At 40.0% G+C, this 25107-nt stretch overlaps 1 protein-coding gene across 1 annotated transcript in view; it reads right to left on the reverse strand.

The window, feature by feature from the left end:
- The window catches only part of tmem145 (transmembrane protein 145), an 83737-nt gene that overhangs the window by 11974 nt on the left and 46656 nt on the right, over positions 1–25107 (reverse strand). Inside the window, 8 exon segments of the mRNA XM_044034829.1 lie at positions 1673–1845; positions 6378–6471; positions 13506–13584; positions 15863–15943; positions 16555–16619; positions 18771–18778; positions 18781–18842; positions 19236–19320. Coding sequence (XP_043890764.1) covers positions 1673–1845; positions 6378–6471; positions 13506–13584; positions 15863–15943; positions 16555–16619; positions 18771–18778; positions 18781–18842; positions 19236–19320 — 647 coding nt within the window.

Consider the following 25107-nt stretch of genomic DNA (forward strand, 5'->3'; position numbering starts at 1 on the left):
AAAAAAAGCACTTATGACTCGCACTTTATAGTTCGGCTTACTTGAAGCACTTACTTACTTCTAGCTCTTGTTTGTTCCCAAATGTAGAAATGCACTTATTGTAAGTCACTTTGGATAAAAGCATCTGCTAAATGACATGTAATGTAATCTAATGTAATGTAATGTAATGGATAAACGTGAATAAACGTATGCAGAGCTTTCCCCAGCATGTTGTGTTTTTTGTTTGTTTGCATTTTGCTTCACTCATACTGCGGGTGTTTGCTCTTCCGGGCTGCCGTAAAAAAACATGGCAGTGCAAGGCCCTTGCCATTAGGGTTATTCTACAGCAGGGGTGTCAAACTCATTTTTGTTCAGGGGCCACATACAGCACAATTTGATCTCAAGGGGGCCGGACCAGTAAAAATAGCAAAATGAATAGAATAGAATAATAACCTATGAACAACTCCTTTGTTTTACATTTAATGAAGGATACTTTTACAAAACATGACATTTCTTGAGAAATATAAGTGCAATTTCAACAATATCATGCCTAAATTTACTATTTACACATCACACTTAGCACACACACATTTAGTCACGGGTATCTGGAGCATTTGACATTACATTTAGATTAGTGTGAAATTTTAACAAATTCATCCTGTGGGCCGGATTGGACCGTCTGGCGGGCCGGTTCTGGCCCCCGGGCCGTATGTTTGACACCCCTGTTCTACAGCCACAAAAAACAAATGATTTTTATTTTTTAGTGATCTTACATATCTTGTCCTGATGGATATTATTGTGAATGAAGCAGAGCAGTAATATTGTTCGAATTTACAGATTATTTGAGGCACACGCAGCGTACAGTATGAGTGCAAAGGCTGCAGTTTCAGTGGGACAGCACGGCTCTATACTAACATGTATCTCAGCCGATTATTTTGTTGAGCTCAACGTTTTCCAACAGATGAATAAAGCTCAAACAGAAAGATATTAAAGTAGTACATGTGCACCCACTTCCCCCCCACTGCGAGACTGAATAAATGATGTATTCAACTTTTGCTGGTTCCTTCAGAGACAAGAGAAGGAAAACAATGCCTGGTTATTTAATTCTGGGGAATTTTGATAATCAAATTAGCCCTCTGATTCATGAACAAATTAAAATAATTAAAAACCGTCAGATACAGATTTCCAGATACAGACGTAAAGCATGTAAAAAAAGAGGTGTGAACAATGAGATAAAATGAAAACCTGTCATTGAAACTCATGTGATGACATGAGTGTGAGAGGCAGAGGAGCTGAGCAGTGTGTGTGTGTGTGTGTGTGTGTGTACAAATACTGCATATGGGAGCATGAATTATTCTAATAGAAGAGATCTCGTCATCAGCCGAGTGAAAATAGATATTTTCCTCCAGCAATCACTCATTCAAGTGTCATATATGTAATCATCTATGGTGTGAGCGAGACAGTGGTCGGGCTGTAAAAATAAACAAGCATTCATTCCAGGAAGCGTTAAGCATCAGCTATCTCATGCACATTCTCACAAAGCAGCATCAATTATTCAAATGGAAGAAACCTCAAACAGAAAAATGTGGATTCTTCTCCACTTCTGCAGTCTGTGGTTCAGGTGCTATGATTCACAGCAGTGAGTGTGTGTGTGTGTGTGTGTGTGTGTGTGTGGAAGCTGCACAGGTCTCACCATAGTGTATACGTGGTGAAGAAAGGGACGTAGAAGGGCTGTTTCTCTGGATAGTGTTTCAGGGAGACCAGCACGGCGTAGCAGAACCACACGTAGGCCAGCAGCTGCAGGCCCATCAGTCCGTAACCTGCGGGGCTGTCGTAGGCGTACAGCACTTCACCTGGGTCAAAGAACTGGCACAGGGACACGAGACGTTGAGCCAAAAATGGAAACGCACACAAACATTTGAAAGCCAGCCAAAACTTTCAGACATTAGAGAAGACATTTATTCTGCTACAAATACATCAACTTTATTTCATTGTTCATTTGCTTGTCTTGACATCGCAGTGCGGGAAGGAAGGAAGTTAAACATTTCATTTAAACATTTCACTAAGTTAAAAGGATTGAGGATTTTTATTTGTCCTGTGCACAGAGGTAAAGTAAACATGCACAGCAATGAGGACGTGACCTTTTCTCTGCAAAAACAAAATAAAATAAAGAATAACATCTTCTGCAACATGAAATAATATAATAAAACATAACATTTTCAAACTCCTGTACATACAAATATACATTCCTTTACATTTAAGTTCCAAATATGTAAATAGATAAATGTACTTAAATGCAAATACAGGAGAAATGGACTTAAGTAGAGGAACACAGTAAATGTACTTTGTTACAATGCCACCAGTGGCACTCTGTGCTCTAATTACTGAGATAGATCACTGAGATGGTTCAGCTGATTTACTGCGATGGCCGAGCCAAAACTCAGCTTGTAGCATCCTGTGTCTTATTGCTGCAGGAGTCTTTGACATTGACACTTCTTCTATTCAACTAGGTCACTGGTGTGTGTGTGTGTGTGTGTGTGTGCTGGATTGCATTTCACACTCCAGTGACTGGATAGCATTAGCCATACAAGGTTTCTCTCACTACATAATGCATAGGTCTGACCGCTCAGCATGGAGCTTCTAGGGATTCAACCAGGAAACCAGAGCCTGGCCCAGGAACCAGGAACACTCTTCCAGTCCACACTTCACTTCCAATTGTAACCTAGTTTGCCATATTTTTAGCAGGAGCTCCCCAGAGGTTTGAGCTCTTTAACAGCAGGGACCACGTAAGAGGGCAGCAGCAGCAGCAGCAGCAGCAGCAGCAGCAGCAGCAGATAAATTACAACGCTTCAGATCCACATATTGCAGTGTGAGAGATGGCTATAGGCTCTTGTATTAAATATAGGACAGATACATCCACAGCACTATTCCCACTGGGTCATTTCCATGTTGATTTCAAAGACTATAACACACTGCCATCAGTGCATATGAGTGAGCTCAAGTCTCTGTGGTACATGCAAAGTAACAGCAACACACTAAGTGTGTTATTAATTCATAAGCTCACATGCATCAACATTGGTAGGTTGGTGAGATCTGTTTTCATCTTCATAGAACATGGAGACACAGAATCATTAGGATTAGAAGTAGCTTTTTTGCACACACACCAATTAATGATCGTGACCTCTGTGTTTAATAGTCACAGGTGTGACCGTCAGCCAAGACATTAGTTCATCTTGTACATAAAGCACTTATCTGTGCAATTGGATATGGGGCGATATATAAATAACTGCTTTGTCTTTCGATTTGTCTGTTCTCATACATGGTCAGTGCTAAGGCTACAGAATAATAATCAAAATGACAACATGAAAAAGTGTAACATATTTGAGTTCAAGTATTTGTTTCAGAAAAAATGTGTGAGAGGAATTCCATCGCCCCAAAATCTTGCTCTTGGGATGAAAAACAAATGCTTTGTTTGTTGACATACCTTTAAAAAATGTCCAAAATCACCACGATCTTAATTTGTCTTAACATTAAGACTCTTTATGGTGGCTAAACTAAAGTGTGTTGTGTAACGAGGTATGCAGGGTAATGAGAATGTGTCTCCCTGTGTCAGGCTGCTTCTCAGTGGTGTGTGAGTGTTAGCATTAGCGCCACAGAAAAGCTGAACCAGCACAGAAGATATTGATTATTGAAATAGTGTCATATTTTTGTAGTTGATAGAGGATCCATCATTTCTCAATCATGGAGGCGTTTCCTTATATTAAATATAATATATTCATAAATATCAATGTTTCAGTTGATTGAAAAAGCTATTACATCCCGTGTTGATCTGTGTGCTCGAACTCTTCCCTGAATATTTATGTGATTATTAAAAGTGCAGAACAGAGATGAACACTAATCCAGACAGTGTCTGACACTGTCAGTGAGAAAGCTTACACTTGTACTTGTCATCATCAGCCGGAGAGGTGCAAACCTCGAGAGTGCTCACGTGTTTTATGGGTTTGGAAAATGAATATAAACTGACAAGTGGCTACACTGCAGTAGACTTTTCTTTCAATGACGAGTGGAACAGATGATTTTATTTGTGTGGAAATTACAGCGACTGCTGGATAATGATAATCCTGTCACACAAATTAACTGATTAATCTTTCTCGATATAGTGTCAGAGGAACAGAGGAAAATGCCAATTTACCAGAGGCTAAGTTGTTTCAAAAACAAATTATTTTTCATTGCACACAGCACTACAACGGTCACACATCTAACAAACTATTAATCACAACTTTAATTATATTTATTCAGCTGTGGTGACAAATCTAGTTCATTTTTATTTCCCATTCAGATATTCTGCAACTGTAAAGTCCTGAGTTCATTTATTAATTACTAAACCAACCAACAATTTCATGAGAAATTAATAACAGATTAATATTTCATTTGATGAATTCATTTGTAGGATCTAGTGATGGGACGCTCAGCCTAATAAACTTACTGGATGAATATTGTAATTAACTTACAATAAGTTCATCATGGTGAATTTCTACTCATTAACATGAATTCATTTCATTTTTATCTATCTATCTATCTGTGATGTTTCAATGTTTGCTCAGATTTTCTTTAGTCAGTCATCACAATAATATTGTGAATCGCAATGATACGGTTTGTGCCGTCACATAATTACGGTGATGCAAAGTGCACTTGGAAAAAAACAGAAAAAAGGAAAAATTCCAACTGTTTCTGAAAGCTGAGAAGTTGCAAGTTACAGCTAACGTGTGGTTACTGCGGTAGTTTCACTCGAGGAAGCCGGCAAATCAGTGTCTTTGAGAGAGTTGGAAAAACGCCTGTACATAGTTTCTTTATGATGGCCTGTTTTTGGACATTTAAACAAAGACTCAAACAAATGTGATTCAAAATATGTTTTACACTGCTCAAATTTCAAATTTAACACGTCCTTTTAACACAATCTGGTGTTCGTGTACAAATACAGCGTTTTTTCTTCATTATAAATTGTTAATACACTATTTTAACATGCAGTAAATTGTATATAACCGCCAGATAGTGAAAGTTATTCTGTGAAAAATGGGCAAAAGCACTTACATAAAAATATACACATATTCGAGATAAATAGTTCCCTGGCTTTTATGTTTTTTTATGGTAAAAAGCTTGTGAACCAATGAATCAAGCTGTTTTGTAAGTATATTGGCGGTTTCCAAAATAAAACACCAAGAGCACTGTATCTCTGTCTGAGTGCAAGTCTTTGAATGTGAAAAATAATGAAAATCCTCACAGCTATAAGTTTCAGAGATGGAGCACATTGATATCTACCAGTGTACTGTCAATCAGACATTTTCACTTTTAAATGAAAACATTATCAACTTTGAGATGTAATAAAAACAAGTGTCCATCATTTCTGAACAACACTGAGACATTTGATACTGACACATCAAGACATCTATGTACAGTTTTAGAGAAATTTCAATTTAAAAGTCTCACACTGGCACCTTCTTATTCTTTACTAAAATTGTTTCAATTAAAAAGTGAGACCTGTGGTACACGCACATTCACTCTCTCACACTCGGGATTTGATTATGACTTTTTATATGTCATTAACCTTGTCTCTTTCTCTCCCTAGTTTGTGTCCTTCCTTACTTCCCTCTCTCTCTCTCTGTATTCTCATCATGCAGGTTGCAGGATCAAGATCCAGTTTCCGAGGCTACGCTCATCGTCACCATTATTATTATGTTATAATTAATAGTCGACATCATTAACTGTATAAACTTGTAACCTGATACAGTTGTTGTGTATCTGCTGCTGGTCTCCCTCTCTCTCTTCTGTCTCTACCTCATCTCCCTCTTGTCCTTTCTCTCCCCCCTTTCTGTCCCCCACCTCTCCACTGTCCCCTATTTTTCCTTTCACCCCAACCGGTCGAGGCAGATGACCGCACATCTCTGAGTCTGGTTCTGTCAGAGATTTCTTCTTCTGTTAAGAGGGAGTTTTTTCTCTCCACTGATGCCTAGTGTTTGCTCATTGTGTGAACTGTTGTGTTTCTCTGCTCTCCTTCATGTTGTCTACGTACAGACCTGAGATCATGTATGTTATGATTTGGCACTATACAAATAAAATTGAATTGAATCGAATTGAACTTGAAATTTCTCTAAAACTATACAGTGAAATGTTCCAAACACAACCAAGTCAGACTTTTTCAGAACTTGTCTTCAGAAATGTCTTCTAACTTGAAATTTCTCCAAAACTGTCTTATATAAAAATGTCAATACAACTTTATCAGTCTTGCTCAGGTGCAGCAGCAATAAGCTTCCATACATATAATCAGAGTATTGTACACTTTAATAACACTAAAAAGAAATATGAGTTAGTGCCGTGTGTGTGTCGGTGTGTGTTTGTACCTCTGCCTCGTAGATGAAGAGAATGACATATGTGATGGTGTAGACCGTCATGTAAATGCTGAGCTTCACCGAGCCGCTGTGGCTGATCCTCGCCCTGACACACAACACAACACAAATCAAGAGGTCAGAGGTCACACACAAGTCAGAGGGAAGATAAGAAACACACAACCAGAGACGTGCACATGTGTGGGAGGGAGGGATGACGCACAAAAGGGCACAAAAACACCAGTTTGGACGCTTAAATTTGGGGTAGGCAGGACCAAAAGAGAGAACTCTGACCTAAAACATTTCATATGATGCAATCTTTCAATATCTAGAACACTTTATATATTATATTATACATTTTATTGCATTCATTGTCTGATTCTGTTTCCTATTTTTGCAAAACCCAATTTGTTCTGTACATATGCAAAAGTGTGACTACTTCCTGTCACCGCTAACGTATTATGACAGTTGTGGAATTACATAGAAACGGGTATTTATGTTTATAGAATGAACTAACACAATGAAAGGTATATTATATTTTATAAGAATAATGAATGTAAGCTATATTTAATGTCAAGCTGTCACAGGAAACCCGATTTGTTCAACACATTACTGCTAATGACAGTTGTGAATGACGACTAACACTAAAAATATAAAAACATGTATTTAACTTTACTTTAAAGGTATTTTAAGGACATTTTGGGCGATTTGTCAATTTTTGCCAATAAGAAGTAATAAAAGGCCAAAGTCAGTGGCTCTTATTTTGAAAGCCAGATTGGAAGGAAGTGGTGCGACGTAAGATTGGCTGAGTGATCGTTACAGGTGAATATAACTACTCTGTTACACTACTAAAGCTAAAGATAACACAAAAACCTGTATTTTATTTTCTAAGGATAATCCTTAAAAGAAAAACATGTATTTATTTTATACATATGAAAAACAACTAAGTAATATAACATTATTTTATATCCGTGAACCTGTTGTAAATGGTTTCAACAGGAAGTAGTCTCACAAAACAGATTGGGTATCTGGTACAAATAGGTTAGTGACAGTGCTGAAACACCACAGGACACAGGAACATGAATAGAACAGCCAGTAGGAGGCGCCCTCTTTTTCCTCTGAACTGCCATTAGACTGGTCAAAGTCTCCCATCATGGACTTTCAGATCATTCCAAGGCTGGACTCTAGAGAGGGTTTTAGTTGGACTTGGAATGTCTGCTCTGAAATGGGAAAAGGGGGGCGTTCCACTTTGCTGCTCTATTTAATTTGAGTCTATTGAAAAGAAAACAGCTGGATCTTAGAGAGCTGGTCTCACTGGATACTTTGAAATCAACTCTAAAATTAAAACTAGAGTCTGGCTGTAGATGTTTTTACTCCTTCACACAATTTTGTGGTGTTTTTTTTTGTGTTTTATGATTCTGCACTTTATTTTATTATTCTTTAAGATGAATATTTTATGAATATTGTGATATTTTATGCTTTTGTAAATGTAACTGAAGTCTGTTATTCTGTCTTGTGTGAGTAACACTGTTAACTGTGTTGCTGTCTGTCTTGTTAAAAAAGTAAAGTTTATAATAATAATAAATATAAATGACTTAATGCTGACAGGTTATCTATCTTTTTCAATAGCCCAATAATTCCAAACTAATGCCTAGACTGTAAAGTGGCTTCAGGTGAAAAGTAAAATCTCATCACATCTTAATTCTCCTCCAACCTTAAATCAATGCAAAATAATCCATAACTGGACTTACAACAGAACTAACAGAGCGTTAAATGTTGTGTAAATTAATGAATGAGTTTCTATCAAATTCAGCTGCTGGTCTCACTGAGAATGTTCTCAATATTAATCCATAGATGCATTTTGATTAAATAGGGAAAGAAATACACCAAGGTAAATGTGTGCGCATTCACCTCCAATATCCCGAGAATGAAGACATTCTGTATCAAACACAGCGGTTAGAAGCACATAGTTGTTTATCTCATTTTTTAATCAACTATTTTGATAATTGATTCAACTGTTCAGTATTCAGTGTTCTTTTCCATAATTAAAACACACTTTCAGATTTTTCAGCTTGTTAAACATGAATATTTTCTGCTTTCTTTGTTCCATAACAAAGAAATCATTCATTTCAAGGTTTGACAAACACTGATCAACATTTAATGCCTTTTTCTGGACCAAACAAATACTCGATGAATCGATAAAATAATTGGCTAACAATTGATTAATGGATTACAATTTTAAGTGAAATAAATGATGAGGTACATCGTGATTTGCATCCCCAGATTAAAGGTTATCTAATTGCCAGATTGTACTGCAATCCTGGAACACAACACAAAGCTTGTTTTTAATAAGATTGCAGAGCTCCTTGCAGTCTAGGTGACATTTTCTGGAATTATTAATCAATAAAGGCAAAAATACACTATGTTGCCTACCTCAGCTTTAATCTAAAACCATCCACACAAACCCCACAAGACTGAGGTTAATAAGAACAGAAATAAATCTGAGCTTTATGACGATACACAGGCTGCAGATTCATGGCGGGCTGCGAAGAGTCTGTCTTAGTTTTGCCTCACAAAAGCAGAAATTACTGGCTCATTATTTCAAGTCAACATAAAGAAAGATTTCAGCATTACACCTTCATCAGCATTTCAAACAGACTTAAGCTCAGAGTCATTCATCACTGTGCACACACACTAGAATAACACTGGTGTAGTAATTATCACCAGCGTCGACTCATCAGTCACAGCAGATAAGTCACAGCCGCGCGTTAACCTGGACGCTAATGCAGTTTTATATTTATTCTCCGGGATTTAAAGGACGTCCATGAGATCACAGGAGTCATGTGTAATCCTCAAGACAAAGAAGGAGCCTTGAAGGCTCACTTCAGAAGTTCACACGTGGAAAATATAGACCGAGATCAAATGAACCTGAAGCAGAGCCAGTCTTCAGTGTGTGAGCTGTGGTGTGTTCACGATGACTCATCACCTCTCAAACTCAAACACCCTGTGAAATACAGTTTAACTAGCTGCTGATTGTGCACTGAACAGCCCTCGACTCACATTAAACCCACTGAGCGAGTGCGAGCGGCGTCTGGCGATCAAGTGGGAGAAATTATAACTACATTTCAGAAGCAGCTGGACATATTTTCTTTATATATATATATATATATATATTTTATTTTTCCCAGACTGACCAGAGGAGTTTGAAAATGCCGGGCGAGTGTCAGTCAGAGGCAGCATGGAAACATGCTGGTGCCGCTGTGCAGGTCGTGTGAAATGATGCCTGTTAACAAGAAAAACGTCCACCAAGCTTAGCCAAAGAGATCAAAGGATCAGGTGCGATGTAATTAACTCTGGAATGATTATGAATGGATGAAGAAAAAAACAAAAGTCATTCTGTACCTGTTTTAAAGCTGTAGTGCGTAACTTTTAAACAACAAAGCACTCATTGTCAAATGAGTTCACGTGACGCAAATTAAAGGTGCTATATGTAAGAAGTGTATCACATTAAAGGTACAGTGTGTATAATTATTTTGCAACATTTATCTCTGAAGTTGCAGCTGAATGTCCGTCACCTGTAAAGTGTGTTGGAAAAACGATGAAGCCTTCAGTTAGCATCAAAACTCACAAGATATTTAATTTTTTAAATAGTGGGTTATTGTAAAAACACAGTGGCCGCCAAATGGCCGCCTTGTAGCAACCGATAATGTAATAATTTAAATGTAATAAAACCAATAACGTAATAAATTGCCAATAATGTAATAAAGTTCTTGAGCCAATAACATAATAACTTATTACATTATTGGCCTTGCATTATAAAAATCCTTTGATAATGTAATAACTGAGCCAATAATGTATTAACTGAGGTATAACTTTATTTTATTTTCAATTTCTGGAGAGAAAGTGTCACACCTAGCCTTAATATTGCATCTTGCAACAGATATCCGACCTCCACCCTCAAACCCCCCTCCACAGGAGACCTAAAGGAGCATTTAGATTTATATGTCACTCTTAGGGTTCCATTATAGTACCCTGTGTATCCAACTCTGTGACCATACAGACGCTTTGACAGGTTAGTACGCTGCAATTTTCAGTAAGGTATAGTATTCACCGCCAGAGCGCTAGTGGCTGCGGGAATGAGTCGTTCACTGACCAATGACAGCACTGCGGTCTCCATTGGTCTTAGTTGCCTCGACGGATGATAACATTTTTTGGAGACACACGTCGGGCTACAGAGAGGCTCTCTCTTGAAAGGGTTTGTGACGATGGAGAGGGTAATTTAATGTTGCTTTGTAGATCAGACTGGCCCCTGTTTTGGCCGATTCAACAATCCCAGAGTAAAAGTAAAGCTTTGTTTATGATACTGGCAAAGTGCTCTCTGAAGCCACGGAGAGCCCTCTCCATCATCACAAACCCCGACCATGGATGTATTATAAGACCTGGACAGAGCACCGCCCCTTTGGCTCCGTTAAATGCACTTTTGTAAGTCGCTTTGGATAAAAGCGTCTGCTAAATGACATGTAATGTAATGTAATGTAATGTTGCATCGTTTTCGTCCAAACAGAATAATAACATTGAAAGCAACAAAGGTTACACACTGCAGCTTTAATGAGGACTTACTGTCTCTATTTAAGCTGGACAGTGTGGCTCTATAGTCATACACATGCATCTCATCCAATAATTTTGTTGATAAAGGTTGCACATGCACCACCATAACCACCACTCTGTAAATAATATATTGTATTAAAGGCGACATAGACCGGAAGCTCCAATTAACGCTGCGTTTGTGTGTGTATCTGCGTCATGACCTCGTTTATGAAACCCTAAAGTTTCAGAACAAACAGTTCAGCCACTGCTGAGAAAATAGTGTTGTATTGTTTTCCTGGGCTCTGCGAAGCGGATTGGCACTTCCTTAATTTGATGTCGACATCAGAAATCCTCACCACTCCTCTCACCACCGTAGCGCCTCCTGGTGCGGGCACTAGTCCGGGCACATCTGGTTGCGTACATTCAACCGCAGAAGAAGAAGAACTACTCTCGTTGCAGCTGCTGAGATGCAGAGCATCCACCATGCCAGAGGGGGAGCTGTGTATCTGAGAGCTGGCCTATCTATTACGTCACTTCCAGGTACCTGGCCAATCACAGGACAGTGGGAAAGCTTTCGTTGGCTGGCCAATTACAACACAGTCCACGTTCTGGGGGTGTGGTTTTGGTCTGAAACAGCGCGGCTGACGAGAGCGTCAGTGAGGAGATATTTTGATCGGCTCGTTTGCAGCGATTAGGAGGTTTTTAACCATGAAAACAAGTTAATATATGTAAGTAGACCTCCATAACTAACATATATGTGTGACCATGAAAACAAGTTAATATATGTAAGTAGACCTCCATAACTTACATATATGTGACCATGAAAACAAGTTAATATATGTAAGTAGACCTCCATAACTAACATATATGACCATGAAAACAAGTGAATATATGTAAGTAGACCTCCATAACTAACATATATGTGTGACCATGAAAACAAGTTAATATATGTAAGTAGACTCCATAACTAATATATATGTGACCATGAAAACAAGTTAATATATGTAAGTAGACCTCCATAACTAACATATATGTGACCATGAAAACAAGTTAATATATGTAAGTAGACCTCATAATTAATATATATGTGACCATGAAAAATAAGAATATATGTAAGTAGACCTCCATAACTACATATATGTGACCATGAAACAAGTTAATATATGTAAGTAGACCTCCATAACTAACATATATGTGACCATGAAACAAGTGAATATATGTAAGTAGACTTCATAACTAACACATATATATGTGACCATGAAAACAAGTTAATATATGTAAGTAGACCTCCATAACTAATATATATGTGACCATGAAAACAAGTTAATATATGTAAGTAGACCTCCATAACTAATATATATTTGACCATGAAAACAAGTTAATATATGTAAGTAGACCTCCATAACTAACATATATGTGACCATGAAAACAAGTTAATATATGTAAGTAGACCTCATAACTAACATATATGTGACCATGAAAACAAGTCAATATATGTAAGTAGACCGTAACTAACATATGTATGTGACCATGAAAACAAGTCAATATATGTAAGTAGACCATAACTAACATATATATGTGACCATGAAAACAAGTTAATATATGTAAGTAGACCTCCATAACTAACATATATGTGACCATGAAAACAAGTTAATATATGTAAGTAGACCTCCATAACTAACATATATGTGACCATGAAAACAAGTTAATATATGTAAGTAGACCTCATAACTAACATATATGTGACCATGAAAACAAGTTACTATATGTAAGTAGACCTCCATAACTAACATATATGTGACCATGAAAACAAGTTAATATATGTAAGTAGACCTCCATAACTAATATATATGTGACCATGAAAACAAGTTAATATATGTAAGTAGACCTCCATAACTAATATATATGTGACCGTGAAAACAAGTTAATATATGTAAGTAGACCTCCATAACTAACATATATGTGACCATGAAAACAAGTTAATATATGTAAGTAGACCTCCATAACTAACATATATGTGACCATGAAAACAAGTTAATATATGTAAGTAGATACCTACATATATGTGACGTGAAAACAAGTTAATATATGTAAGTAGACCTCCATAACTAACATATATATGTGACCATGAAAACAAGTTAATATATGTAAGTAGACCTCCATAACTAACATATGTGTGACCGTGAAAACAAGTTAATATATGTAAGTAGACCTCCATAACTAACATATATGTGTGATACAAGCATTCTATGTCACCTTTAATAAACAATAATAATAGTAAATACTATTCTTCTGCTGCACTAATCAAAACAACAAAACAAATCTTCAGACTGCCTAGAGATTTCCACCACTATCATGTGAGTACATCAGATGTTTATCCACACCATCAGCGCCAGCGTTCTCAGTGAATGTTTGACTGACAGTCAACATCGGCTCGTCAGGAGATGGTGTTATGACGGTGACAGCGAGGTTTGACAGTGAAAAACATAAACACACCCACACACAGGCCTGACAGGGTTTGAATAAACAAGAGAGGAGGAAGTGCAAAGCTCCTACCTGGTGACAGTGAAGCCTTTGCCCAGCAGAATGAGCATGAGAAGGAACACCAAGAAACTGATGGAGAACAGTAATTTCCCTGGAGACAGGCAGAGACCAGGAGAGACGGAAAGAGGGGGTTAATTAAGTTGTGCTTTTTTCTAAAAACCCATTGAGGGAAAGGGAAAATCAGGTCGGCCACACATACAGTGATCCCACCAGCAAATACAGGCAGATGTTTGCAGTAATTTCAGACGTTAATCTGTTGTAATAGTGTCTGACAACATGACATGGTTTGTCTATGGTCAGTGCCGATGTTTGGGAATCAGTGCGGCTGATTTTTGTGGCCAATAACTTCAGATGGTTTCCTTTGTTGCATTTTATTTGACAAAATCTAACAGTTAAATAAATATAAAGTATAAATATATACTTTGTCTGTACAAAAGAGGCCACATGCATAAAAGTCATTTTACATGCCCACATGTTTGATCTTATAGTTATATAGTATTATATAGTATTGTTTATACTTTAATGTTATTCTTCTTTTCTTACCTGTTTTATAGTATTTTTTAATCATACTACATGACAGTGTAGTATGAAACCTATTTTCTTCTAATTTAAACTATTAAGTGATGTTTTCCTTTAAAAAAAGAAATCATCTATTTTCAGAATAAAGGCTGTGGATGTGTGTATGATATGCACTGATTAATTAGGCTTGGTACATGTGAGGTAAAGCCAAGGACACACCGACCAGATGGCCGATGATTGTCCATAGCCCTTGTTAATGCAGTGTGTGTGTGTGTGTGGGTGGCACATCTGGCCCAGTGGCTTTGGGAGCAATTGACCATATGCACAGGGCGTCACTTACAACTTGTGTTAAAATAGAACTTAACTTCCTGTCTGTTGTCACTAAGATTGCAAATGTTAGGAATCAAAGCTTCCAATATCGATTGAAAACATGTTTTGTTTTTAGTTGTTTTAGTCGTGAGCCCTGAGGGATTCAACGAGGCTTAAAAGGGAAAAGAAGTTTAAAATTCAGTGTGACCAGAGCACTGCTGCATGCCTCTGAGCACTCTGGGTATCTTCTGCAGACACCGATATAGGACATCTATATCATTGGCTGACAGCTCGACGGAAATAGTCATCACTCCTGTGGAGCTCCAGCCAATCAGAAGACCGACAGGTGGCAGCGAGAGATACAGAAACGGTGAAAGTCGCATGTGTAAGAGCTTCTGATGTTTTTCTTTTTCCATATCGTCTTTATCTTTTATAATCATTTGCACTGTTTTCCATTAGCATTTTTAAAGACCTGTCTGTGTAATATGCTGATCATTTGTTCATGTTAAATGCTCACAATATTCTCTTAACTTCTTTCCCCCTCCTCTTATACTATTTATTTCATTATTAACTGTGATATGTGACAACAGAGTGTATCACATAATATTGCGTCATATTGTATCACGAGTCGTTTGTACGTCACGCGATCATCTGTAGACCGGGTGAATCCAGCCCTGTCAGCATTTTCATTTCACTCTGCAGATTTACCAATTTGGTCAACTACCAAGTCTCTGAAAAAAGGGAACCAACTGAGCTAGAAGCGGCTTTATACGATGACGACAGACAAGCGACGTCTAGCAGCTTTGGTTCACATCCAGTATGGAGGCCATCGTCTGTCATTTTAGAAGACTTGCTCCACCCACGGAGTTCCCAATACTAGATAACTGGCACTCCTAGAAAACTACAACAATCGCATTTATTGACACGTTTTCCGTTCTGTATATGACATCCTGATCATTGGTCTGTCTAATTGCATATGGAGGCGTTTTCTACGTCCATTGGTCACGCCTCTTGGAAGTGGGAGCTGATTACAACCTAACTGATGCAGTCTAGCGTTAGCCAGGCTCGATAATCTACATGTATGTAATGACCAGGTGACAAGATATACTGTTTATACACTGCATTTTATATGCACTGCCGTCCAGTGTCCATTTCAAATGGCAAATACAGACGAGCGTCACCTTCTGGTAAGGAAAGTAATGTCTCACAGAGGTGAGAAACATATATGCTGGTTGCTTGTTGGCTGTGATCGCATCTTTTTCCACCCTGCGTTGGATTTAGTCATTTTTTGTGTTCTGGGCCTAAAATGATCTGTTCACACAACATTTAGACAAATGTCTGTACATCTGCCCCATATAGTCACACAAAGTCATACGTGACACCACGTCTATGCCCGTCAGCGTTTACAGCCGCTCACATCCAAATCATTTATTCTGCTCAGGCTGGGGCTGATTTTCCAGCACAGAGGTAATGTCAGTCATCAATCAGTCAGTCAGTCAGTCAGTCAGACATTCAGTGGCCAATGAAGGAGATGAACTCACCGAGTATTTTAAAGCTGCCGTTGCCAACTCCATCTCTTGCATACAGGCCCCAGTAGACACAGTGAAACAACAGGCTGAGCACTGCCAAATGGAAAAGATGTAGTGAGGACAGATACGTGAAAATAAGGGAAATAGATGAGAGGGAAGAAGAGAAGAGACGGCGATGAAAGAGAGAGGAAGAGATGGGAAAAAAATGAAGAACGGGCGAGGGGAGAAAGAGAGATGATGTGGAAAGTGAAAGGGTCGGGGCTGGTGACAGTGGGGAGAAGTAAGAAGAGTGAGACACAGAAAAGAGGAGGCATTGATGAAAGGAGATGGGGGAAAAGGGGAAGCAGAAGGCTTGAGAGAGGTGGGAGTAGAAAGAGAGAAAAAAGAGGGCGAATGGCAGGAGAATTGAGAACCGATTTGCAGAAGGGACGGAGAGACAAAGAAAGGGGAGAGGAGGAAAAAAGGAGGTGTTTGTCAGTGACAAAACACGCTCGACTGAGCACTGGCTGTTTGCGGTAGTTTCATTTCAAAGGCTAATAACGGTGATAATATCGCACCTCTTGAAGTGGGGATTAAGGTATGAGATGCTGCAGCCATTCAAGGGGCTCATTGTCATCCTGAGTGAATGTGTGTGTGAGATAAAGTGTGTGTGTGTGTGTGTGTGTGTGTGTGTGCGTGTGTGTGTTGAGGACAGAAGCTCTCACCCTCCACACCTGCAGCCATAAACATTTTGTAGGTTGTGTGAAGAAGCTGTCTCCCTTCAGATTGTCTGCAGGGGAGAAAAACAGAATGAGATGGAGGTGTGTGTGTGTGTGTGTGTGTGTGTGTGTGTGTGTGAGGGAGAGAGATAAAAGGGATGGAGATATGCTAACAGATGGCGAAGGAGAGTGAGAGGGAGAGAGCGAGGAGTGCAGACAGTGAGAGACAGAAGAAAAGGCGGAACAAGGGAATAGGCCAGATAAATTCGGAGAAGATGGCCATTAATATGCATCCACCTTGTGATGTGGAACGCAGAGCAGGAGCCCTTTAAGAGTTGAGAAATATTAAAAAGTCCATCTGCCGAGGAAGATGGTGTGAAAGTGCCAGAGCGGCTTCTAAACGGAGCCTTTATTCAGATTGTTTCGTTTCATCTTACCCCTGATGGCATCTAGTCATGCAGATAATTGTGTTATTTTACCTGAAATATCAGTGCTAACAACAACACGGCAGCACATTTAAATACATTTAATGCCAAAAATCACAATCCATAGTTTTAATTGGAACCACAGAGTGTATGCTGCGGGTGGATTTTTCAGCATTTTGTTTTCACTGCAACGAAATTCACTCACTCACTCACTTATTCATTGTCTACACAGGAGGGTCACAGTGGGACAGGTCCCCAGTCCATCGCGGGGACAAATTATAAAGTCAAACAACCATGGGTAATTTAGAGTGTCCAATAATCAACCTCTGCATGTTTTTGTGCTGTGGGAGGAAAGCCCATTGGTCAACAGTGCAACAGTGTGACCCATTATACCTCCGTGTGGCACACCCCCCAACAAAAACCCGATCCACTTTAATTCCGAAGCCGTCGCTGCAGAGATCTCGCGGAAAATATGTCCGTAATAAAAGTGTTGACAGCGAAAGACTCTGCAACGTAATGATTTGTGACGCTCTGAACTGCTCCCATGGATACTTGAAGGATAGTTCAGGGTTGTTTTAAGAGCTGCTGAGACATAGTCAGAAAACACACCTCTCACTGACAACAAAGCTGCCGATGGGAACAAAGATTTACCTAACAAAAGCGTCATTGAATAGAATCTCTCTCCTGCTTCCATCTGTATTATCTTAAGAAAGTTTTTGTCACATTATCCCACAATAAGCAGTCTTTTATGTAAACTGCACCTCCTCCACACCAAATTCAATGGAGAAAATCTGCATTTGTTTTACCTCATGGGGACACTGTGTCTGCTCGTCTGCTTGCTGCTGCCTCATTTAGTACGTTTTTTGTAAATCCAAACGAAGGATTTCAAACACTGGTCACAAAGTAAATCAGTGAATTTACTGATGGAGGCAGCAGAGGATCAACAACTCCTGGGTGCCACAGTACAACATTCTTTATTTCCTCTATAGACTTTGGTGCAGGAAGTGAGCGGTCTACAAAGCAACAAAAACTTTCAGTCAGAAAATCAAGGGAAAGGCAAGGAACAGGCTCAGCATGTCATAGACCTAAGTTAACATGGAGAAAGAAAGAAAGAAAGAAATGTGTGTTTTGTAATTTAAGTGAATCAACCTTCAACTAAAATGGAGAATAAATGTTATCGTCGGAACTCGGAGCTTTGTTGCATTTATTTTTTTTCCCCCAAACATTTGAAGTCCAGAAATGTTCTTGAGCTTTCTGACAAATACTGTGAAGAAACAGTTTTTTCTCCTGTTCTGTTCCGCATACATCATGATATATCATAATATATATAATAGGCTTGCAATGACTCACTGTATCACGGACAAAACAGCATTGTAGTGTAGTAGTGTCTTCTCTTTTTGGGCGCCACCCTAGTGACACCACTCCCAGTTCTGACGTGTAACTGGAACACAGCGTGAGCCATGACTTGAGGACCTTGTTCTCAGCTACACTGTGAAGTTCACTTGGCAAAGCCACGTCCCACCTTTTTTCATGACAAACCAAACCCTCGCTCTCTCCGTCCTCCTGCGTCTGTGTGACTCGTGCTCAGTTCAGACACACACTCCACACCCCGAGAGAAAACGGGCAGCATGTTCCAACCTTTACATATCTGAGGAAACACGAGAACTCACTCCTGTCCCATCAAGAAAAACGTGTAGCTACTGGAACACATGTGAAGATAAGGGCACTTAATGACACTGTGTTCATGGGAGGAGATGGAGAAACGGAGACGCGGTGAGTGGACATGACAGTACTTACAGGCAAAGTAGCAGGAGAGGAGGAACACCGTGGAGAATATGACCAGGAATGTGATGTCTGTCTCCAGGATTCCTGCGAATACAGGGCGCAGGACAGAAAGAAAGAAAGAAAAATGTTTCATGGAGTAACTGCGCTTCAGAGAGTAATATCAAGGTGAAGAGGAGATAATTATGAAAGCACAGAATCGAGAGGAACAGGTACGTGACGAGGATACTCGAAAGAGCTATCAGAGGGAGAACATTAGCGTTGTAGGAATCATTTATTTAGAGGATACTTGGGCCTCTTCTTCTCCTCATCCCTTCTTTTTAGTTCATCCATCATCATTAATTCATTCAGCCGTACCTTCATTATTATAATTTGTTCAGTTCACTCTGCTTTATTGGCCGTGCTAAGTGGTGCTGGCTTGTCCCATCAGCTAATCATCCCATAATCTCGCTCTTTTTTTTTCTGACTAATCGCTCTCACCAAACTCGTCCGCAGAGAAGTGCTGCGTCCAGAACGACTGGCCGTTGGTCAGCTTCATCTCGTACTCCAGCTGCAGGCCATCGCCCTGCGAGGGAGGCAGAGGGAACAGAATCAACTGTCTTGTCATCAAAGAATTGTCATTCACAGTTAAAGCTACACTGGACAAATGTGCAGCTTATAAAACTGCCATGTTTTCTGATATTATATTCTTTGTCACGGTAAAGCTGACACAGCAACGGGACTATTTCATAGAAATAGTGGGTCATCTGATTCGTTTTTAATACATAGTCATAGTCAGATGTATTTACTTCAATTACAGATGTGGTCAGTAACTGGTGTCTGTAAACACTTCTGTTTGAATCCTCTTCATAAATAAATCGAAACAAAATCCAGTGTCTGCAGCTACAATTCTGTCGTCGAAATACTGTAATAAACATGATGAATAATTGTTTCTGGAGCAGTGAAGTTGTCCACACAGCACTCTCTACTGTACTTCTGCTTTAAAGAGGAGCCGACGTGGGGGGGCTGGGGCATTGTTGGCAGGCAAAGTGCGGGAAAAATCCCAAAACAAAAAAAAGATCCTAGAAGTAAGCAAAGAAAGGACATTATGGAAGGTTGTTAGTCTACATGTGTCCCTTGGCAAAGACACTTAACCCCACGTGAAGAGTGTGAGTGGGTAAAGCAGCTTTGTGTCAAGAACCTACAACATTACGACAACTTGAACTGTCTGATAAAACTTCCCTCATTCTACTCACACATCAAATAAAAAAGATATTTCACTTAATTAAACCAAACCAATCCAACTTTATTTATAAAGCACCACCAACTTAACTCGCAAAGGTTTCATTAATGTTGGCACGTCTTAAAAATACAGTAAGGCTTTACATACATACATGCACTTTATCATGCGAAGATCACGCTTTCCCTTAGGTTTACCCTAAACTGCCAGAGGCACTGTGAATAACGACAGTACCTGATATGAAGTGGTTCTCATCACTGCGTCTTCTACACTGACTTTGAGTGTTTTTTGTTTTTTGTAGCAGTGAGTCATCTCTGCCGTCCTCAGGATCTTTGGTGATCCAGTAAAATGTCAGTCTGTCCCTGAGTGTTTCATCGTCCTGGTGCACAACGATGACGAGATCACTTTCCTGACATATATGCTGCCGGTTCAATATTTTACATTTTACATTCGTTTATGGACGTGAGCAACATCATTGTCTTAGATGCGTGACTTAAGGTACTGGAGCTTTTTGCATTATTATTTTTTTAATAATAATAATAGTAAATATGCCCAGCAATTAATGATACAAATGAACCATCCTTAGTTGTTTTTTTCCAGGCTTTAAACACATTAAACTGAAATAACCATTCCACTCTGTCATCATCAGTACATCAGTTGTATACATGTCTATTGATTTCTTTTTAAACTAACATATTAATAACTGAATAACGTCATTATTGTTTGAGTATGAGCTCCACGGAGCGAGTGAGAGCTACGCTGCAGTGATCAGCTGAGATCAGCTGTTTCTCTGTGCCTCCTCCAGCTGACAGAGATGGAGAATCATTCATAAATGTAAACAATATTTATCCCGCTGCTCGTTCTGTGTGGTATTTTAAGCCTTATAATTAATGTGTACTTCATTCTGAGACTATTCCATGGCATCAGCACAAGCAAGCAAGCACGACCGTTACAGCTTAAATGATTATACTCTTCCTCTGACCGACGCCGTTTTAGTCGACATGATTTAACTCAAGTGTCAGGAGGACAAAACATGTTCTGTGAGATTTGGACACTGAAATCTAAAGATTTAATCCATGAGAACTTGCTCGTCTAAGTCTGAAAAGATTCGCTCTCTCAATACATGAAGATAATTCACTGACAAGGCAAAAAAACCAGGGTTTAAACAAGTGTGATGACATTTGCATTTAGATGCATTCTGAATATTACGTTCATAAACACAAGGCCACTGTGACCTTGACCTAGATTTAGTTTAATTGTGAGTCCAAGTGAATGTTTTCACCATTTTCACCAGGATATCATCGAGATGTTTGCAGGATGGACAAACATAAACATGTTATAGAGACATGAAGAAGAACTATCTATGACCCTTAACGTGCTGGATCACACTAGTCTTCTGAAATTAAACATTTTAAATTGGAGCACTGCAAGAATGATGAAATTATATTAATATGTTGAGTATGAAGCCCGGCATATTCATAGAATATTTACACAGGGGGAATCTAGAGTGGAAGATCATTTAAATCCAAATGACGTTAATTGATTTTGTGCTAGAGCACACACAGCTGCTCTATTAATCAAACCATAAAGCAAAGTGTAGTGTATATTTAATGCTTTTTTAGTTTCATGATGGAAGGTCTTACAGAATCATGAGTTAAAAAGACCCTCACATGAAGCAAAAGGACATCATCGTCTAACCAGTCCTGCAGATGATCATCATCATGGAGAACTCTGAACACAAGCTCACTTCATCACTTCATCATCATCATCATCATCAGCAGAGATATTTCCACTGACGTCTGTTCTTCACACCAGACTGACTGAAGTGAGATGAACAGAGTGATGCTCAGCATCTGACAGACAACTCTGCCTCCATTCAAATTAAAGCACATTTTATTCACGTTGTGGCAAATCATAACATGTATTATCTGAACGCACCCTAAGGTCGAGACCGTACAATATTATCAAAAGAAAGAAGATTCATCTCCAACATTTATTTAGTATTTAGTGACCCTGGGTAGTGACCCTGAGTAGTGACCCTGAGTAGTGATCCTGGGTAGTGATCCTGAGTAGTGATCCTGAGTAGTGACCCTGAGTAGTGACCCTGGTAGTGACCCTGGGTAGTGACCCCCTGGTTAGTGACCCTGAGTAGTGACCCCCTGGTTAGTGACCCTGAGTGAGTGACCCTGGGTAGTGACCCTGGGTAGTGACCCTGGTTAGTGACCCTGAGTAGTGACCCTGGTGTGTGACCCTGGTTAGTGACCCTGAGTAGTGACCCTGAGTGACCCTGGGTAGTGACCCTGGTTAGTGACCCTGGGTACACCCGTGACCCTGAGTAGTGATCCTGGGTAGTGACCCTGGTTAGTGACCCTGGTTAGTGACCCTGAGTAGTGACCCTGGGTAGTGACCCTGGTTAGTGACCTGGTTAGTGACCCTGGGTAGTGACCCTGGTTAGTGACCCTGAGTAGTGACCCTGGGTAGTGACCCTGGTTAGGGACCCTGAGTAGTGACCCTGGGTAGTAACCCTGGGTAGTGACCCTGGGTAGTGACCCTGGTTAGTGACCCTGAGTAGTGACCCTGGTTAGTGACCCTGGTTAGTGACCCTGGGTAGTGACCCTGGTTAGGGACCCTGAGTAGTGACCCTGGGTACACCCTGCCCCCTGGACCCACCCTGGGACCCTGAAGTGAGTGACCCTGGGTAGTGACCCTCCCTGGGGGACCCTGAGTGACCCCCTGGGTAGTGACCCTGGGTAGTGACCCTGGTTAGGGACCCTGAGTAGTGACCCTGGGTAGTGACCCTGGGTAGTGACCCCTGGGGACCCTGAGTAGTGACCCTGGTTAGACCCTGGGTAGTGACCCTGGGTAGTGACCCTGGTTAGGGACCCTGAGTAGTGACCCTGGCAGTGACCCTGGGTAGTGACCCTGGTTAGTGACCTGAGTAGTGACCTGGTGTGACCTGGTAGTGACCCTGGGTACCTGGTTAGTGACCCTGACCCTGGTTAGTGACCCTGGTAGTGACCCTGGTTAGTGACCCTGCCCTGGTGAGTAGTGACCTGGGTAGTGACCCTGGTTAGTGACCCTGGTTAGTGACCCTGGTAGTGACCCTGGTTAGTGACCCTGGGTAGTGACCCTGGTTAGTGACCCTGGTTAGTGACCCTGAGTAGTGACCCTGGGTGAGTGACCCTGGTTAGTGACCCTGGTTAGGACCCTGGGTAGTGACCCTGGTTAGTGACCCTGGTAGTGACCCTGGGTGACCCTGGTTAGGACCCTGAGTAGTGACCCTGGTTGGTGACCTGGGTGACCCTGGTTAGTGACCCCTGGTTAGTGACCCTGGTTAGTGACCCTGACCCTGGTTAGGGACCCTGAGTAGTGACCCTGGGTAGTGACCCTGGGTAGTGACCCTGGTTAGGGACCCTGGTGGTGACCCTGGGGTAGTGACCCTGTAGTGACCCTGGGTAGTGACCCTGGTTAGGGACCCTGAGTAGTGACCCTGGGTAGTGACCCTGGGTAGTGACCCTGGTTAGGGACCCTGAGTAGTGACCCTGGGTAGTGACCCTGGGTAGTGACCCTGGGAAAAGCACCAAAAGATCAGGAGCTGCATCTGCCTCGGCTGGTTGGGGCAAAAGGAGAAATGGTGGACAGAGGAGAAGAGGGGAGACAATCAGAGGGCAGATAGAGAAGAGAGACCAGGAGTAGATGATGTATAACAGTCACATTAAGTTCTGTCAGAGTAGATGTTCAAAGCAGTGTTTTGTAAACTTTCGATACAAGGACCTACTTTTTAAAAACCATCATCACCCAAATCACAATATAAATCCTGACAATTTGTGCACAAATTATATTATATTATATTATATTATATTATATTATATTATATTATAGTGTAATTAATACCAGCAGTCGCATGAATTGTAGAAAAAAAAAATTCCTCTATCACTTTTAGTCATAACACAGCAATGATGAAAATACTACTAATAATATAATCATTTAGTTTAATGGGAAGATTTTAACCTAATTAAAAATGTAAAGGGATAATTCATGTTTTTTGACGTGTGATTTATAAGGTCCTGATATACAGTATAGTTATACAGATAGATATAATATAATGTATGTGAAGGCAGTTAAAGGGTCAGGAGGAGTTTTAGTTTTAGTCCAGAACAAATTTAGTTCTACTACGCACCGGTGGGGCAGGCGCCACTCGTACACTTAAGACAGACATGTCCAAAGTGCGACCTTGGGCCAAAACCAGCCCTGGACACTGAATTTGGTGTGGACCTCTATATAGACATCCACACATTATTATTGAATTAATTTCTATCACAGAGATGAGCATTTTCTATATAGCACTGAATATCTTTTCCTTTGAGACACAGTCATATTTTTCCTACACCTCAAAATGACGACATTCTCAAGCGTCATGTTTTGTCCTCAAACTGAAAATATTCAGTTTACTGTCAACGATAGCAAAGAAAAACAGACTGATTGATTGATTATCATAACAGCTGGGGCTAAAACTATTGATTGAGTAATTGTAATTAATCAATGAGTCATGAGAACAAGCTCTCTTTTTCAGCATCTTAAAAAAATCATTAAAAACTGAATTATTTTTGATTTGTGGACAAAACAAGAGATTAGCGATCTTCAGCTATTCAAGGTTTGGTAAACACCGATCGACATTTTTCAACATTTACTGACATTTAAATCACAAACAATTAATCAAGAACATAATCAACAGATTAATCCATGATGAAAAGAATCGTTAGTTGCAGCCATAACAGCTACCTGTAGGGGCAGTAGTGACCTTTTTGATTGTAAGGGCATCTCACTTATCTCCACTACAAAGGCACTGCTTCAGAAACTATATAGAGTTCAATTTTACCATTTACCACTTCCTCATGTTTTCACCACGGGTACTTTAGCGTGCGTCTTTTTGTCCATTAGGGCACCAGGGGTTTGCCCCCCCTTGTGCACGCCACTGGATGTCATGTTCCCCAACATTTTTTTGCGCCACGGTCGAGTTTAATGTCAAACACAGGACACGGTATAATAATACAAATAAGGTTACATCATCTCTGTTCACAAAGACCAAACAGTGGAAGAAGAATAACATCAACGGCAACAAAAATCTAAATG

The sequence above is a fragment of the Solea senegalensis genome, linkage group LG9, assembly GCF_019176455.1.
Source record: "Solea senegalensis isolate Sse05_10M linkage group LG9, IFAPA_SoseM_1, whole genome shotgun sequence".
Taxonomy (NCBI): domain Eukaryota; kingdom Metazoa; phylum Chordata; class Actinopteri; order Pleuronectiformes; family Soleidae; genus Solea; species Solea senegalensis.